At 38.3% G+C, this 18,970-nt stretch overlaps 1 protein-coding gene across 1 annotated transcript in view; it reads right to left on the reverse strand.

Moving 5' to 3' along the window:
* The window catches only part of MGAT4A (alpha-1,3-mannosyl-glycoprotein 4-beta-N-acetylglucosaminyltransferase A), a 77,806-nt gene that overhangs the window by 17,265 nt on the left and 41,571 nt on the right, over positions 1-18,970 (reverse strand). Inside the window, exons 6-12 of the mRNA XM_063149765.1 lie at positions 16,477-16,523; positions 15,803-15,916; positions 15,112-15,187; positions 13,622-13,736; positions 5,583-5,713; positions 4,881-4,988; positions 4,306-4,499 (exon numbers count right to left, since the gene is read on the reverse strand). Of these exons, the coding sequence (XP_063005835.1) occupies positions 4,306-4,499; positions 4,881-4,988; positions 5,583-5,713; positions 13,622-13,736; positions 15,112-15,187; positions 15,803-15,916; positions 16,477-16,523 (785 nt within the window). The remainder of the gene's footprint in view (positions 1-4,305; positions 4,500-4,880; positions 4,989-5,582; positions 5,714-13,621; positions 13,737-15,111; positions 15,188-15,802; positions 15,917-16,476; positions 16,524-18,970) is intronic.

The raw sequence follows: 18,970 nt of genomic DNA on the forward strand, positions 1-18,970 counted from the left end.
ACAAGGTGTTTTGTCAAGGTATTAAGAGTCCACTTTAAAACTGAAATCCCAGTCAGCAAGTTGTACCTCATAAAGTCACTTTATTAATAGCCAATGTCAAATGAGGATGACTACTCAATAACTTGGTAAAAGGAGAGGCCAACCAGCTACAGGGCAACTATAGAGTTCAAAGCAGTGCTGGGGGTAAAAAGGAAGGGGAAAACCCAATACTGCAAACAAAACCACATTTTTTAGGGGTACCTTCCCTAAAAAAAGTAACCAGCTAATCCTTTTGAAAACATTCCAAATAACACTATGAAGCAGTATTGCAGAAGAGTCTGGAGCACAAGTCCTGTGGCTGGAGCCAGGCGAGGGTCAGTCTCTTCTACCATGCCTCAGAGGAAATGGCCTTAGGTTGCATCAGGGGAGGTTCAGATTAGACACCAGAAATATTTTCTGCACTGAAAGAGCAGTCAGGCATTGAAATAATGTCCAGGGAGATGATGGAGTCACCATCTCAGAAAGTTTCCAAGAAGCAACTGTATGTGGCACTTAGGGATAGGGGCGCTGGGCTGATTGGTGGACTAGATGACCTTGAAGGTCTCTTCTAACCTTAATGATTCTGTGAAGCAGTTACATACAAGAAACCTCTTAAGCTTTAAAATATGAGCCTCATATTTTAAAAATATAAAGCAAATGTATACATGTATACTAGTGAGGTTGGGGGGAGTTTTGGTTTTCGGTGTTTCTTTTTTTCTCACAGTATAAAATACATACTTGTCTTTTCCTGCAGCTTTTTTCTTTTAAAAAAAGAAAAAGCTTTTTTCTTTTAAAATAAAAGTCAGCATTTAAAATGCATTTATACTGAAGCAAACCTGAAGCCCTGTCTAAAAATATCCATTCTTAATTCCTACTGCAGAACAGCCATGTGTTATGCACTTTCAAGGGTTTTCTCAAAGTAATTAGTGCATATGTTCTTTGAAAACAACATCTGACTTGTGTCAATCACACCTATAAGGAGGACTCTGAAACTTAGTCAAAAAAGAAAAGGTTGTGTTGGTGATGGACACCAGCATCACCTAAGTGCTGCAATGGAATGTCTTTCTCAGATGTGTTTTGACTGGTTCATAAAGAAACTCTTAAGTACAATTGTCAGATTTAATAAATAAATCTGTGCTTGGAACAGCAATGCACGTGCCAAAACAGCAAAGTGGATTACAATAATTATGCAAAAAACCTGAGGGAACAGACATTCAATATTATTTATCTTTACAATGTAGGCTGTTTTGAGCATTTAGAGAACAGTCCATCCCTTTATTTAAACAACACAAAACAAACAAAACCAAACATGTCTTCAGCACTGTTATACAACTTCTTTTTAAGAGGAACCTCCTTCAATCTACCTTCCTTCTCCAGGATTTTCTACTGAAAGAAATATATATATTTTCTTATTGCAAAGGATGAGACTGTAGATTACTATTAAGGAACTTTGGTGTTTTGGCTGGAGAACTTTTGCTTTGAAAGAGCCTAGGAAGCTTCAGTACAAGAGCTGTCACTAAAGCAAGCATTAGAATGTTTCCATTTACATGTCCCTGATCTCCAGGTGTGGTTTAGAACAAGCACCATCTATTTGACTGCTTAATATTCAGCCAGCCAGGTCTTGCATAAAATAGGAACAAATGCTACTTTCTGCTCAGTGAAGTGAGCTCAGTTCTCACTTTAAGTTAAGAGATCCGTGACAGTGTTATCCCTGACAATATTCTCAGATCTCAAAAATTAAATATTTAAAGACTTAATGAAAGCTAATTACTGAACTGCAGAAAACTCAAATTCAGTTCAGCAAAACATTTGGTGTGGAAAAATAAACTACAGGAACAAGTCAGTGCTCTGTCAAAGTGCAATAGATGTGCTATTTATTCAGTCTGAGCTGTGGTCAGTATTTCCATTAAAAAACTTCTTCATCACAAATTTATTATGGCAGTTACTAGCAATTACCTCAAAATGATTTGGCAGACAAATTTTCCTTTAAATTCATAGAGCTCTTCTAATACTTAAAAGGAAAAAAGAAAAAGCCTGTTGCGTCTTTTCACAGACAGAAGATTGCTATCAAAAGTGTATTTTCTACTCTTAATTCCCACCATCAGATGCATTTCCCCACCAGGTAAGTCTTCCTAATACTTGGTCCATTTTCCTTTTTCTGTGTTTCAAACTGCCAGTCACAGTTTTATTTTTGACTACCTCAGTAAGCATCCTTGAAATATCAGGAAACTCCACTGCTCTACTAGACCTGCACTTGCCAAATTCTGCAGCTGCTGCTCAAGTTACACAGACAAAGAAGTCCCCAAAAATTTGAAATTACAACACCTGTAAATCTAATTAGTCACCGAGTTCAGAAAGGTAAAATACTGTATTTTTGAGGACACTGTGGCAATAGAAGCCTAAAGTAATAGTAAACTCTGAAATGGCTTACAATGATAGCTGAATAGGTAGCATATTTCAAACTTGTGAACTTCCTTTGAGGAAGCAACAGAATGCAAGGGGTTTCCTTTCCTCTAAAACCAAAATACATTTCTTCAATAAATAAAAATAACAGGACAAAAGAAACAAGGAAAAACCAAAAACAACAACCCCCAAATCATACAACCAAACAAAAACCAAACCAACACAAAAATCCCCAAATAAAAAAATCCTACAACCCAATAAACCTCCACAAAAACACACAACCACAAAACCCCCCAGAACAACGACAACGAAAACCAAACAAAAAACCCTCCAAAAACCACCATCCCACCCAAAAAAAACCCCAAAACAAACTCCCACAAACAAAAGAAACCCCAAACAAATCAAAACAAGACCCTGAAAAACCCCACTTCTTCCCCCAAAAAAATAAAACACATAGTCCTCTACAGCTAAGACTATTCTTTAACACAGCAGGTGGACATAACTACCTTGGGCCTGACTACAATTTTCCAGGGCACAACAATGACCATTATTTTCCCACTTTTTACACAGATAATTAGTACTTTCTCATTGCCCTAGCTCCCTTCAGCATTAAGGCAGCATGTATGAAAAAATGTATTTTTCAACTGTAGGCACAGAAAAAATGTTTTTAATCCAAGGATTATTGTGGCAGTTATGCTCCTCCACACATGCACCTGGGACAGCCAAACCAGGGGAGTCTTTCAAAGCCTAGCAATCAACTGAGACAGTAATCTGACATCTCAAACAACAACCTTGGGTTTCACTGGTCAGACTAGTTTGGAACAACATAGTCACAAGGGAATGACATCATCACAAGGGAACAATCTTCCCTGTTGTGCTAAACCAAGGTGAAGACTTAGCCTTTGACTATGTACCAAGGTACACAAGTCGACTAATTGGATTCAGGACAGCAAAAATGTCTCCTTCACAAGAAAAACATTCAGTCAAATTGATTCAAAAAAGCTTTGTTCTACCAGGCTATAGGTATTGGTCTAAAAAAAAAAAACCACATAAGATGTGTGAAGTAAGGAGAAAAGGAATCCACTAACATAGCAATATTTAACTGGACATTAAATAAACCAAGTATTTTATAAATCTTGAATTACTATGTTGGCAAGACAGTAGCCAGCAAAGCAGCAAATGAGTCTCAAGAAAACTAAAGGACGACTAATCTCTACAGTGCTAATTACCCTTGATTACCCTTAATTCATCTGACCCTTAGTTGAAAAGAAGTCACCTTTAGTCCCCCATCAAATCTCAGATATTTGTATTCTGAAAGCAAACACCCCCCTTTCTTTTTTGTTACATTCTAATACTTTTTAAACAGGTCAACCTGGAATCTTAGCACAGTGACTTGTTTCAAGCTCTAAAGCTACATCTTAAAAAATACTGCCCTTCAGAGTCCCCAGCTTTCAGCTCTGGGGACATCCTTTTATGCTCCAGCAAGATTTCTGATCTGGATAACCAAGGGACCAAGGCCACAGGGCAAAACACACTGTACAACAACCATGCTGTACAATTGCTCTGTAATTAGAAACAGACTAACCAAATACAAATAGGACCAAATTGGCTTCTTTTAAATTCTCTGCATCAGAGAAGCACTGGCTTAGCATTGCATTTTTCATAAACGCTCTAGATTAAATGAAAAGGAAAATTTAAAAGCAAGACAAAATTTATCATAGTAAGAGAATTAGAGGGAAGACAGTAATGGTCACTCTTTCAGCTGAACTCCAAATGTCCTACACCATTTCACTTTAGGTTACAATGACAGCCTCAAATTCTACCTTAAAGCATTCTTGGCACAAGCAACTTCATATTTGAGACCAGCAGCAAGTAATTACTAACCTTTCTACATTGACTGGCTTGTCAAATTTAAAGAGTATATAATCTCCAGCAACTGGTGTGACAGCCCAGAAAAAATCTTCCCCTACGTAGGTTTTTTCTAGCGTGTGCCCCTGGTAGACTTTTAAAGATGTCGAAACCTCTGCAGGTGGATTCACGTGGATTTTGTGCAGTAATGGTTTCAGGAAGTCTTTATCCTAATTGAAAGACAGACAAACATCATGCTGGTCAGACAACCTTGTTTATTATGTTCCTTTCCCAAGTGGTTACACATAAAACAAACATTGGCATAAAATGGAAAATGAATGCATTACTCATTTTGGGTGCATCAGATCTTGTACTGCTCAATAATATGAACATTCCATTAAAGTAAAAAACTTAGAAAAAATCCACATAAATATGCTGGACTGGCACTTCTACATTATAGTAGCAACCAGTCTGTATCAGATTTAATTCCAGTTGGAGCAGTATACATCATACTCAAAAATGCAAGGCAACAAGAGAAGACTCTTTTTCTCCACAATGTTTTTCATTTAATCAGCCTGCTCTGTAAAGGAAGGGAAATGTTTTCTACTAACTGTGAGTTTCTGGATCTTCCCTGCTAGAGAAGAGTGGAGGCCAACATGCTGGAAAAGAGAAGGCCTGAAGCGTATCCGTAGGTTAGATTTCTGTCGATCACAATGTTTCTGAAAAGGCGGGGGGAAAAGGTAACGGTGGGATAAAAAACAAAAACAAAACAACACATTAGTAAAAACCAACACAAGGTAAGAACCTAGGCCTATTTATGCAGTTTTTCTTGTTTTCATTCCCGAAATCTATCAAGACTGCTGTGCAAATGTAATACTGTTCAAGGTCCTTGCACAGAACCTGTTTATTCAGCAAGGGAGTCTCTTGAGAAATGGAGGGCCAAAATATGAAGTTCATTCCCCATTTGTAACTTTCTCCAAGAGTTCTATCCAAGCAGTGACATTCTGCAGAGCTTCTCCAGTGGTTACAGTATAAGTTTATTTTAGGTCTGTTACACATAGAATCTTACTAGACTTTTGCTTTTTATCCTGCTGCACCCGTCTCCAAAATCTGAAGCAATAACAGCTATGATGGTCCTGAGAACTGTCCCTCTAAAGTTCTTTTTGAGATAATAATCATGGCAGGAAGAAAGACTCTTCCAGAGCATGCAGTAACTATAAAGTATACTATGCTGGCTTCCAGCTCACAAAAATTAACTCATTCATCATCATAGAAACATTTTAGAAGCTTTATAATAATAAAAAAAAACTTACAGCATCTTTCTCAGGGTTACACACTTTCACCCAGAGGATATGGTCCAGGAGCCAATCAATAGGTTTCTCTTTATAAAACATAAATATGAACTCTACAATAAGAGTGATATCTGGAGACTGGAACATTTTACCTGTGGGTGACATTAAGAATAGCTGGAGTTACTTTCGATTAGAGATAACACTTTCTTTTGAAATAAATGAGATAGCAGATATAATATTTGTGCCAAGACAAGAAATATTAGCACTGAACAACTGGAAATTTCAATGTTATTAGAAGCTCCATACCTTTCAACTAAATAAAACAGCTATTCAAACAATAACTTGTCATATATCTTGGTGCTATCAAAATATTCACTGTATATTCAATGTATACACTGAAAGTCTCCTTAAGAATAGAAATTGTCAGTTTTTAAAATTAAGAGAAAGAAGAGTTATGGATTGGCATCTATTGTTGCCCATGTCACATGTAAGTTCAAGCACCTGATGTGAGGAGTATTGCAAGTGTTATCTGCCCAGTCACACAGTTTCAGCTACTGCACGTACAGAAAGCAGAGATGCAACATCTAACACTAACTCAGAACCTCCCAGGCAGGAAATAAAAAGGAAAGAAGGAAGGTTCCAGAACATAACCAGAGACAATGCAACTCAAAAAGAGACATCCCCCAGCAACCAGAGTATTTTTCTGCAGTGCACAGGCCATCAGCAGGACTTCTGGGTGGCACTGTGCAAAAGGATTCTTGGGAATCCTGAAGACTGGGAGGCTTAAAGCAGCCTTTGCAAAAGAAGGAAACTTACAGTTGATGAAGAAAGTCTATCTAATATCAATATGAGCAATCACCTACATGGCTGTGGAACACACTCCTCTGGCAGTAGAGGTGTCTGAAGAGAAAGGTGGCTAATACACAGGGCTACTGTGTCAATCTGAGTGCAGCGCTTGGAAAAGGTGCCTTGCATGAAAACACTGCTACAGGAGCAACACAACTGGCAGTGGGGCAGTCCAAGGCTGAAGATGCTGACAAGTGCACTGAAGCATTGGAACAGGCTGCTGAGGGGAATGCTTAAGGCAACGTCCCTGGAGGTATTTAAAAGATGTATAGATGTGGCACTTGGGGACATGGTTTAGTGGTAGATTTGGCAGTGCTGAGTTAGTGTTTTGTCTCAATGGTCTTTGAGGTCTTTTCCCAAAAATTGATACTATGACCACATGCCAGCTAAAATCCCAAAGGCAGCTCCTGATTTCAAGGCAGATTCAGAAAACATCACCAGGTCTGCAGATGAAGTCTGAAGTCTTTGCTAGGTTTCAACAGAGAGAGCAAGGAAGAAAGACTTCATGTAACAATGGATCTCTCAGGAAGACATCTGCTGAAGGGATTCAGTTCTGCAGATGTTGCTGAGATGTGGGCAGTGCTGGGCTGAACAGGGATGGGCTGTTGGGACACGTGTGCACCAATGGATCAGAGTCCAGCAGAAGCTCTATTCCAATGCAAGTCCTCTGTCTATCCACATTTCAGAGTCCTGTACAACACACTGACACACAGCACTCAGGCATGGGAAATGTTTTGAGGGTTTTTTCCACTTGTGAAGAGGCCTCCATAGACTTTCTAAATAACAAGTTCCACAAGTGGGAGAGTTTCTAATATTTTCTCTACTCTTAGGAAAACCAGCAGGAGTAGACATTAAGAGGAGATCACTGGCAGAGCCTTGCCCCTTTCAGAAAGCAGGCGTCTGATGCAATCTCCTTTGTTTATGACTTTTGCAAAATTGCATCAGAACAAAACCAATGCAAGAACACTCAGTGGAAACTCTGAGAGCAGTTTGGAGGTGTCTGAGTTAGACTACATCACCATGCCATACAACAAATATGGAAGAAACCTCTGACTAAAGCACCAATTATTTCACCTGTTAGAATGATTCTATACTCATTATAGTAGACAATTTACACACTGGGGTGGAAAAGTAAATGTGATAAAACATTAACTGATTTGTCATTGCTATATCAACGTTGTCCCTTACAGAAACTTTTCACCCAGCCCTTTACAAAGCAAAATATTGTCATCACTTTTAAGTTGCTGCTGTAATGAGGTCCTCAAATAGGTATCTCCACATGAAAATACTCTGTAACTAAAATTTGAAGCTTCCACTACACAATGGACAACACTTACTAAACTAGGGGCAATTGCAAAGCTTTATTCTTAAAAGACATCAAAAAGATGTTATTATTTTTATTAGTACATTGTTTAACATTATTTGTGGAAGTAAATATTTAAAAATGGGTAGGAAACAATCATATGATTAGTTAAATGTTGTGTAAAATAGTCATGCAGAATAACAGCTTTCAGCTTGTCACACTTCCAACTAAACAGACCCCAATTTTGCTGGTGATTCATCTCTGCCTACTGCTTCCAATGGCATAGGGCAAGAGAGGAGAAAAATATTGTAAGCCCTGATAAAGCACCAGCTAAAAAATGGAACTAATGAGATGTTTCTGGGATTTTTATGGGACTGAAACCATCATTTCTAGGTGACAGCTGCTGAGGCAGTCTGTCAGTCACATCTGTTTCCATACAAAGTGCACCTTTCCATGTGTTGTCAGAGAGATGCACAATATGATGAGAGTCAGAAGACAGAAATATTGCCCTAATCTCAATGCCTCTTCCAGGATCTATAAACAGCCATGATGCTCTAGAATCCTTTTATTCTTCTACCCAAGGACAGAGCAGAAGAATCACACTGACTTTTTTTTCCTTTGACTAGCTCATCTTCTGAAGAACATAAGGATTACTGTCTTGTCCTCACCCACAGACCATGTCACTGAGAACTTGGCATGAAGGAACAGGATGCTACAATTAAGTAAACTGAGAACAAGACTGAAGATATGAGTAGGAATTTACTCTTATCCCTAATTTAAGTTATCCTAATTTCACATAAAATAGAAACAGATATCAGTGTATTATTTACCGCCATATGGCAAACTTGTCTAGGCTCAGAGGCAGTTTCCTCTAGGCTGGCACTCTACTGTCCACCATGAATCAACCACTCCAGACTTGGAGAGCAATCTAATTGCCATGGTTATTTCACAGGGCACAGCAGGAAAAAACACAGCAAACAAAGCCCAACCAACCACAAAAAACCAAACCCACCAACCAAGCCGCTCTGACACATCCAACTGCAGCTAGTCAGAATAAGAGAGGTGAGCCAGCTGTACCTGCACTGGCATCTTTAGATCAAGCAGCCTCTTTGCCTTACACTCACAGCACTGTGAGTGTAACACTCACACCATGGAAGTGTTCAACAGTGAACACAGAGTCTTCTCATGTTAATTCCTAATGAACACTGGAGCAAAGATGAACAGGAAACACCCTGATCCCAAGACAAGCCCTTGTCTTCCTTCAGTAACCAAGGACAGACATCCCCATATCACTATCTGAAATGCTGTCACACACAGCTTGGCACAGCTTGGCCCCAGCCCCTCGTCCCTCTGTATAACATCACCTCACTCATCTGTCATTTCTGTCTCAGGACACCACCTGCACAGCAGTTCTGCCATGGATCCATGTCTCCCTTTTTCCATCAAAACAGTCTCTCTACAGCAGCTCAAAACCAGAGCTCTGCAGTGAAGTCTCTGGTTAAACAGGCCTTCAAAGCTCTGGATCCCTGACTGGGCACACCTAGTCCTTGTAATGGAAACCAACCCAATACAACTCCTACTGCAGAGATCCAACACTCAGCCCCTCTGGATCCAAATCAACCAAGCCCTTGCCTAGATTCTCCTAACCAAGAGCAGCAGCAGCAGCACCAGCCCGGCTTCCCTAGGGCACAGCCACAGCCCAAGAACAAGAACAAGCAGCGACATTTGCTGAGGTCCTTCTATCCTGCAGCTCCCATGAGGAAAGTGCTGTGAGCCTCAGAACCACTGAGACACCACCAACATCCAACCTAGGGATTGCCCACTGGCCATCCCCAATATGCAGCCAGAAATCATCAAGCCAAAGGGACCTAAGCAAAACACTGCAGTGAGCACACACTGCCTCAAACTGCAAACTCTGAGAAAGAATGAAGCAATGGCTCATCCTGCACCATGTAAATGCACTTGGTACAGTGCATGGGAACAGTCATAAATCCAGAACACTCTGCTGACAAAACTTCAGAGCTTTTGGATTCTGGGCACATGCAACCTATCATTGTGAGGAAAACTTCAAAATCTGAAAGAACTAAGAGACAAAGGTAAAAGTTTGCTCCCTAAAACCCTAAAGATACAAAATGTAGACCTTCTCCAATTTATTTATCTATATTGATAAAAATGACAATCAAGACTGAAAAAAAAAAAAAAAAACAAACCTGTGGAACACTTTCTGAATTTTCTGTGTCCTGACAAGACATTTTTCAGTCCTTTTAAAGGCCATCCTTAGTGAATTATTCTGGCCATATCAGTATTTTGCTGGCAAATACAAGGCACATACTAAATGAAACACTTTGTTTTCTAGTTCTCTGAACTGCCAATATCTAAATCATTTTAATTCTTCCACATGAGCATCACAAATATTGAGTCTACACCAACAATAATTTTACACCTGCAAGCACATATTCTAGCCATAGCTGATGTTTTCAATGCTTTCCCTGGTAATGATATGCAAATTGTTGGCATTAAAACCAGAATCTCTTTGAAGTTATTTAAAGCTCAAATGTTTGACTTGCTCTACTCTCTCCCAAACTTCAACTATGTGCACAGCTTGAGCAAAACTGCAATCAGAACAACTTAAAATAATCAAAACAAACAGGCCTTAAAACATCAGGACACAACAAGACTCAGAGGAACTGCACAAGACAACCAAAAGGCCATTTCAGACCACTGCATGAAATGTTTGTGACAGCTGGCATTGTAGGTACAGTGCAAGGATTGCAGTTCCTCTGAAAAACACTTCAGCTCACAGGCAGTTGGAAGACAAATCATTATTCCTCATAAAAAGCCAGTAGGACTTTCCTACATTATGTCACAGGTCTCACAGTGCAAACAAGAATCCAGAAGAGTAAAAGATACATCTCCTTCCCCAGAGCTTCTTAAGGAAACAGCATACATCTCACCCATTATTTATTAGATACTTGACAGCACTTAAGACTATGCTTTCAGGATTAAAAAAAACCAAAGGAAGCAACGTCTGTTCTGTGGCAGAGGTGACAGAATTCTATAATCCTGCTGTCAGCCTAAATAGCTACATTTGCCACTTCCTCGTGTAGCACTTGCATAAATTAGATTTTCAGTTCAGAAATACACTATGACAAAAAATCCCACATTTTTACCTCGCAATCTTGCAAGCTAAACAAGGTTTCCAACAGCTAACAGTGAATCAACCACACCTCTCCTTTTGAGAGATTATTTCTAAATCAGTCGCATCTAGACAACAGTTGCCCAGAGAAGCTGTGGATAATCCATCCCTGGAAGTGTTCAAAGCCAGGCTGGATGGAGCTCTGAGCAATGTGGGCTAGGGACAGGTGTCCTTGTCCTTGGCAGGGGGGTTGGAACTGGATGACTTCAAGGTCCTTTCCACACCAGGCCATTCTGTGAATCTGTGAACTCAGTGCTCTACATTATTTCTTGGACATCTACACATAAAACTGATCCCCAGTTACAAACTACTGTTGCTCTTCCCAAAGGTATCTGCATTACCAAATTGCCACAGTATCAGGCTGCATCAAGATCCATAAAGGGATGGAGCAGAGATGAGAAAAATCTACATTACTTGCATAAAATTTCCAAGCAATATATGATTATAGCACACCAATGTGTACCAGAGCCAAAAGTTTTAGTTGCTCCTATGAATACTAATTTTCCTCTCAAAGCTTAAAAACATAGTAAGTAGCTATATTGGAAGAAGAAAAAAATCTAATTTAATTTTCTGAGTAGAAAAGCAACATTAAGATCTGTAGCCATAGCTAAATGCATCTGAAATTCTACTGATATCATCCAGTTAAAAGGAGGCAAACAAATATGATACAAGGAACAAAGAACAGGGATGCAAGCAGCAGGAGCTAAAAACTAAATTTAACTACAGCTACTTTCAGAGCCCACAGTGCCCAGAAGTATACAGACAGTGTAGAAAGACAAGATATTTTTAAAGAGTTGTGCTTTTCATTAAGCCAAGTCTCAGTATAAAGAACTATCTACCTACCCCACCAGGCTTAAACACTGTGCTCTCTACAACAGAGAATGGAAAGCTGGGGTGGGGGCTGAAATACACAAATACAAAGCAAGTTAAGTGACCTGAAATACAACTGCATGGGGTATACAGCACACGTCCTAAAGTGTAAGCTGGTTTTATGCACATTTGGTTTCATGCACATTTGATGTGTCATTCTTGCAGAGTGACAATTTGTAAGTGAGCACATTCTACTACTAAATCAGGCAAATGTAGAATAGATGTAAATTCTATAGCCCAGGGACTCCATAGAGAATTTACACTTAAAGTGCAATTAGACTGGAGCTAAAACTCAAATTGTAGGCTGAGTCTGGGTTAGTGTTTAACTGTTCAACAGTAGAAACAAAATCTTATCAAATGCTGTATTCAAGCAGTCTCTGCTAACACAAAACAGAATGTTGCAAGGAGTTCCCCAAGCAAGGAGAAGTTGATTTAGGGCAAGATATCAGTAAACTACTTAACTTCTTATTTTTCCATGCTAGGCAGCATAATTTCCTATTTCTCCCACCTCTAAGGCCACAGAATCAATTCCATAATTATTTCATCAGCAGTGTATCTCTGATGATAGCCCAAAGCAGTTTGGTGATGGCCAGGTGTATCAGGAGACTTCACTCTGCCCATTTCCTTTCCTCCTCCTGTTTCTGGTTAGGCTAAACTGGCAGGCAAGTCTACAAAGTCTACGTTCTGCACCCTAACATGGCATGTAGGAGGGATAATTTCTGTTTTCCTTTCTACTCCAGGAACCTCTGAGACCTCCAAAGTCAGGGAACTATTGCCCACCTGATGCTGAGCTGGAAACAGGACAGCACATATTCAAGTAGTGCCAACATGCTCAGTTCTCAATAAAACCATTATGGGTCACTGAGCTAAAAATGAAGCCATTCTCTGGCAAGTAGACCCAAAGGAAAGAGAACAACAAGAATTTCCAAGAGAATGACAGAACTCAGGGCTGCACTTTCATCTGTTACACATAGGATTTTCTTTCTGTTCTGAACTTAACTTACAGCCTCCATATTGGAACCATTTGTGTTGGCCACAGGAATCTCCAAAGTCTGCCCCAGCTTTTGATTTTTCCTTGCATATCTCCAGCTTGCTGCTTTTAAAAAGATCATGACACATCAGTGTAGTAATGAAATAACCTTTTGACTTGTAAAATCCCTTCCAAACTTCTCTGTCATTGCTTTTCTGTCAAGTCTAGTGTCTCTCCATGAAAAGATGTTAGTGTAAGAGCAAAGAACCATAATTTCCAGAGCACCCTGACATCTGACCCACAACCCAAGATCCTGCATTACCTACTCTCATTGTTGCTAATTGCAAATGACAGACTGACTGCATCTAGGAAGGAACAGATTGTTGTAACTTCTCCTTCATGAAGTAGAAAGATGGAGCTAGAACAGGCTTTGCAACAAACTGATGCCTGCTAATTCTTGGAAATTTTGGCACAAACAGCAAGTTATTTTAGGTGGAGCTAATTTTCATGGTTTTTCTTTCTTTCAGTCAGTTATGCTTTAATTACATTTTCATTTTAACAGCAGCTAAATTAAAAATAAATCATGCCTTGCAGTTTGATTGTTAGTATTTTTATAAATTAACTTTTGGTCATAAAAATTCCCTCCTTTCCAACAGTTTGAGTATGCCTCCATCATACAAAAGTATATGAAACAAACAAGGGGCAAAAGCAACAACCATGAGCTAAACCAGAGTTCCAAAAAAAAAAGGCAATGAATTTCTACTTCTTGGTCTATTTCCAGCACAAAGAAGATTGCTTTGAAGTCAGATCACTATTAATTCACAGTCTGAGTACAAATGTATTCTTTCAAACTGCAAAAGTGAATATTTTCTTACCAATGAAACCCAGCTGAGAAAATTCTAGAATCATCCAATCTTCAGAAGCAAGCTGAAGTGCAAAATTTTTTATTGTGCTGAAATAATTCTGCTTGACAACAATGTCATCTTCAAGCTAGAGGAAGGTAGAAGCAATATCAACATTAAAAAAAAGCACTAGCAAAGCAATAGAAAAAAAGTACAGCTAGGAAATACTGACTTATAATAGATTGCTAACACACAGCCATGTATTTCTAATGCTAGCACTGATACAAAACATAGATGCCATTGCCTGGAATAACTATTGAAAGGATCAGTCTGTCTATTTGTGGAGAACTAATACAGAATCCTTGTTGAAAAGTAATACAGAAACGAGTAAGAATCTACAAACATATCTCGACTTCTTCCTTTAGAACATTGCTTTTCCAGCTTCTTTCTTCAAAGGAAAAACATCCATGAAATAAAGTTGGTCTAAGTGGCATCATCAGAACAAGTTTAATATCTGTATTATCTGCTTACTCACAAAAGTAAGAGCACTGAAAGAGTTCCTCCTCTGAGACAAGAGGCTGAGAGACACAATATCTGCAGTCCATAACCACCTGGTCCAGGCTGCAGAGCTGCCAGCATGGGGGGCTACATCCCTTTAATTCACAGTAGGTGCTGTAAGGCCACTGCTGCATTAAGGATCCTGCCCCTCCTGTCCTTTCCCACGGTGCTGTCATGCCCTCCCCCTCGTGCTGGCACTAATATTTGTGCAGCTTCTCAGTATCAAACCAGACTGTCACATGCTGTTGGCTCTGCAGCTTCCCAGAGAGCTGAGGCTCCAACAGCTCTCAGAGAGGAGTCAGCAGAGCTTTGTGAAAACTAGATGAGATGTGTGGGACTTTACACTCCAAGGACACAGGCACAACATCTAAATAAAGATCATCAGTGCAGTTACTAAATCTGCAATACCTGTAGGTAAGATTTCTACTTCAAAGCAGAAACACATGATAGGAACAATTCTGAGCTAAAGGGAAGAACTACTTAACTCTGTTGTTAGAAACCTCTTTAAAAAAAATTCCATGTCTACACACAACAGTCATATTAAAGTGACACTGCACTTTCAAAAGAAAATAAAAATAGATTTTAGCCTCATTCATTCCCACTAAAAACTATGCTGGTTTTTTTTTTTTTTTTTTTTTTTTTTTTTTTTTTTTCCTAGGCAACTCAACAACAATTCATTCCAGGGACAAGTAAAAAACAGTTAAGCTGCTTGGATTCCTTCACTTTTTTTTTGCTAGGCCTCTTATGAGAAGTGACATAGGATAAATTACTTTCTACTTCAGAGACAGTGAGACAGTATCCTGCTCAAATTACTTTCCCATATACCATAACCACCATACTTAATGCCCTCTTTAAATGATGGGATCAAGCTCTCTGTTCTGTGTAGGTCCTTCTGATGAGTCCAACAACATAATTTCCTGAGACTCATTTGAAAACTTGTCTCAAAATAAAGAAGAAAAATTTACCTGAATATAATAAACCCCTTTTTTCTGGGCATACATCATAAGAAAACAATAATCCAAGTTTTGTTTTGTTCTCCATCTGAAATTAAATTGAAAGCTTAAGGTTTATGAAAAACTGTTATTTCAATACAAGCTGGCAATATAAAGTAAATTTCATTATGAAGAATGACACATATTAGTGAAATGTTAGGACAGCTGCTTTTGGCATTGTTCCCTCAGGAAACCCACTGTCTGAAAGAAAAAGGAACAAAGCTTTCACCTTATGCTTTAATACAGACATCAAACTGGTTTAATTTGAACCTGACTTTGTGACAACTACCTGACATTTCACTAAAAACACATGTGCATTTAAAATGGTAATTCAACAAGTACTACTGGGTTTTACCCTGTATTTCATGAAGAAAACCATCAAATGAAAGAGTCCACATACAGGAATAAAAGTATATCAAAAGTCTCAATTGTCCTCCCATATTTAAACACTAAATGGATTCAACCAAGCATAGGCTCTGATCATGCACAGAGCAGCATGTAACTAAGAATGAGATGGATTCATAGAGCACTTTTAGCATCCCCACACTTGCAAGAATTACAGTAAGAAAACATTTCAAGAATTCACATCCCACTTGCCGTTTTATAAACAACCAAAGTGTGCGTGTGGGAGGAGATGGGAAAAGATCTGGGAGAATAAACTTACCTCACTCTCTCTTTTGAGTCTCCAAATGTTTCTTTCAAGTTTGACAAGTCAGGATAGTATGCTGCAGGAGGGGCTATTACTTCCACCAAGCCAGAACTGATCTCTGTAGAAAACCTGTCAATGGAAACATCCTGAAGTCACAGGAGAGATCCTGAGTGCTGTAGTTCCTGCTCGCTGTCTGTGGGAGCAGTTGCAGCGTCTGGGTATGAGGACTTGCTCATATGAGCCATATAGAAGAACAGCAGTATAGAAAAAAAGCATTGTTTTCCTTAGCATGTCCTTCAGAGCTCTATCACCTTCTGCCAATCAGAATTAAACTACATTCTAAACATTTTTTGTGCTTTTTCAGAAACTAGTGATTTTTTTCCTACAGTTCTCTTTGAACATAGAGAATACAAGGCCCTAACACAGATGTCACAAATTTCTGTTCATGTTTAAACAATCCCATCTGTTTATGGTGCATCAAAGAATTTATTCCCACTTACTGTTTTACAGTTTAACCTACTGAATCACTGCCTCTTAATTTGTCTTACTCTTTTTGTTCAGAAGTCCAAAGCTCCACAAAACAAAAAGGCATGACCTCTTATTTCCAGAATATTTTTAATTGCTTCTTACAACCTGATTTATTTTATCACGAATAAACTAAGAAATACCCAATTAAAACTACAACTTACTCTCTTTCCAGGCTTGCAACAACACTGTTAACATAATCAAGATCAGTCTGGGGAAAAACAAACAAAGAAAGAAAGAAGAATAGATTAATTGATAGTTCTAGAGTTACATGTCAAAAGAACAAGTGAAATAAACATTACAGGTGGCTGTCCTTGAAAATCACTTTCATTTGTAAGATATTGGAGCAATAAAAGAACACAATACACATGTAGCTATGTCTTACCTCTAATATGAGAATTTTTTGATAAACAGAGGGGAATAATTATCTCATACCTGCACTTAACAGAAAAGTGTTAGAACTCATGCCCTTGATGACAAAATGATTGCTGTTTGTGTAGGAAGAACTTGATATTATTATTATTATTATTATTATTATTATTATTATTATTATTATTATTATTATTATTATTATTATTATTATTATTATACAATCACAATAATATATAAGAAAATATTACCAAAGAACTCTTTCTGGAAAACAGAGCATTGAACACACACACACACACACACACACACACACACTCACTTATCTTTCAAAAGTACACCTCCTTTGTTTTGCATTTAAGGCAAATGCCCCAACCACAGAGAGCAGTGAGCCTGCTGTCTTTCTGACCAGGGTTGCTTTTTTGCATCAGAGACTAAATCTGAAGGACAACCAATCCCATCAATCACTCACTGCTCATAGATGCAACAATTACTCTAAAAATTACTTGTTGGTGAAAATACAAATTGTGACATTCTGGAAAAGTCTAGATCATCTAAATTCCCAGCACAGGGCAATTATTCAACCTGGCTGTACACATGCATTCCAAGAAAAGAGAATTTGTGAACTCATAAATGTGACTGAAAACCCTGGTCTTTGTTACACTTACTAATCTAATGATTTGACATATTGTTTAAATTTTTGAAAAAAATAGTCTATAAATCAACCCAGATTCTGGCTCATAAGGATTCTGGAGAAAGAGTTGTCTTTGAAATACCAGAAACAAAGGAACAGTTCAAATTTTTTCTGATGAATTTGTAACACAGGATATCATTAAAGGATTATACACAGAGAATAAATCCCTCCCAAGCCTTTCTATAGAACTGTTAATCTTGTTTGATAAAGGTGCTCACCCTTTGATCTTAAAAAACCACCATTTCTATTTTTTAAAGATTTATTTTTATGAAATCAAACATAATGCCAGTGACGCACGCTTTTCAAAAAGGATAACAACAGCAGTGGATTTCTTCCAAAAGCAGATTTTAAATACCACAAGAACATGTGAGGAGAAAGTATTTCTTGTAATTTTGTCGTAGGTATTTTCTTCTAAGTGCTATGCCTAATGCTGGGCAGAGGTTTTAGTAAGCTGGTAAGGTGCTCACAATTTAAAAGTCATGCTGCACTGTGTTCCACACAAGGAGACTCACAAGTCCATAAGAACCCTTACATATCACTGTTTAAATACCTCTATGGGTTGTTTATACACATTTAATTAATAGAATGGAGTTACACATAAATTCTTCTGCTTTGTATAACAGTTGCAAATCACAGTAACCTAGTGACTACCTAACAATAATTTTAATATCACCATCTTTATTGAAGCATTTCTTTTTCTCTCTTTTCAAAGTCTTTTAAGCACTAAAAATACAGAAGCTGCAGTTCAAACGTCCTGTGAAAAGACAATAATTTGCATTTCAGTTGGCATGCCAAATTTCAATTACTCAGTCCAGCATTAAGAACTCCAACACATGTAATACAGTCCATACTGAAACTGCATAGAAAAATATAGGATTTATATATATCTACACACACACACACTCAGCAGAAACACAGCTAGTTTCTATTCAGTTTTCCAGAGATTAAAATAAATGCCAAACTTCAAGCCAACTGGAATCATATATTTGATCATAAGCCTGTGCCTTAGTGCACACCTCCTTAGCAGGAACATAGTTTTGACCTATTTTCCAGACTACCATGAAGCCTTGCTACTGCTTGTAAAACCTTACACTCTTGTACAGAAAACACCACAATCAGAAGAAAAAAAAAGTCTGGAATAAGAGAGTTTGTGTGCTTCACACAAAAGGCTGGCAGTTCCCCTTGTCAGAGCTGCAATCACAATAGGATCACATCAAAAAGATGCAGCTTGAAGTCTTCCAACCTCATATGGTAATCTTGGCTGTCACAAAAAGTCAAGAAGGTCTGGTCTAGCTCCTATAAACTTGAGATACAGAAAATACCACTGCAGGCTTAGTAGACAACTTTTCCTTCTCAATCAGCAATCACTGTATCACTGTAGTGCAAAAGCACATGACACTTTTAGAAAGAAAAAGAACACATAGATGAGAAGAGTTGATGTCATTTTTCACATGATCAAATGCATTAAAACACTGTATTCTGCCATCATTTTAAAATAAGCAGTTGTATTTCTATCTACCAGCTCCATACGAGATTCAGAACCAGGATTTCAACACAAAACATCTTTCTACATCAGAACTTCAAGAGACAATTGAGTC

The sequence above is a fragment of the Melospiza melodia genome, chromosome 2 (assembly GCF_035770615.1).
Source record: "Melospiza melodia melodia isolate bMelMel2 chromosome 2, bMelMel2.pri, whole genome shotgun sequence".
NCBI classification, from domain to species: domain Eukaryota; kingdom Metazoa; phylum Chordata; class Aves; order Passeriformes; family Passerellidae; genus Melospiza; species Melospiza melodia.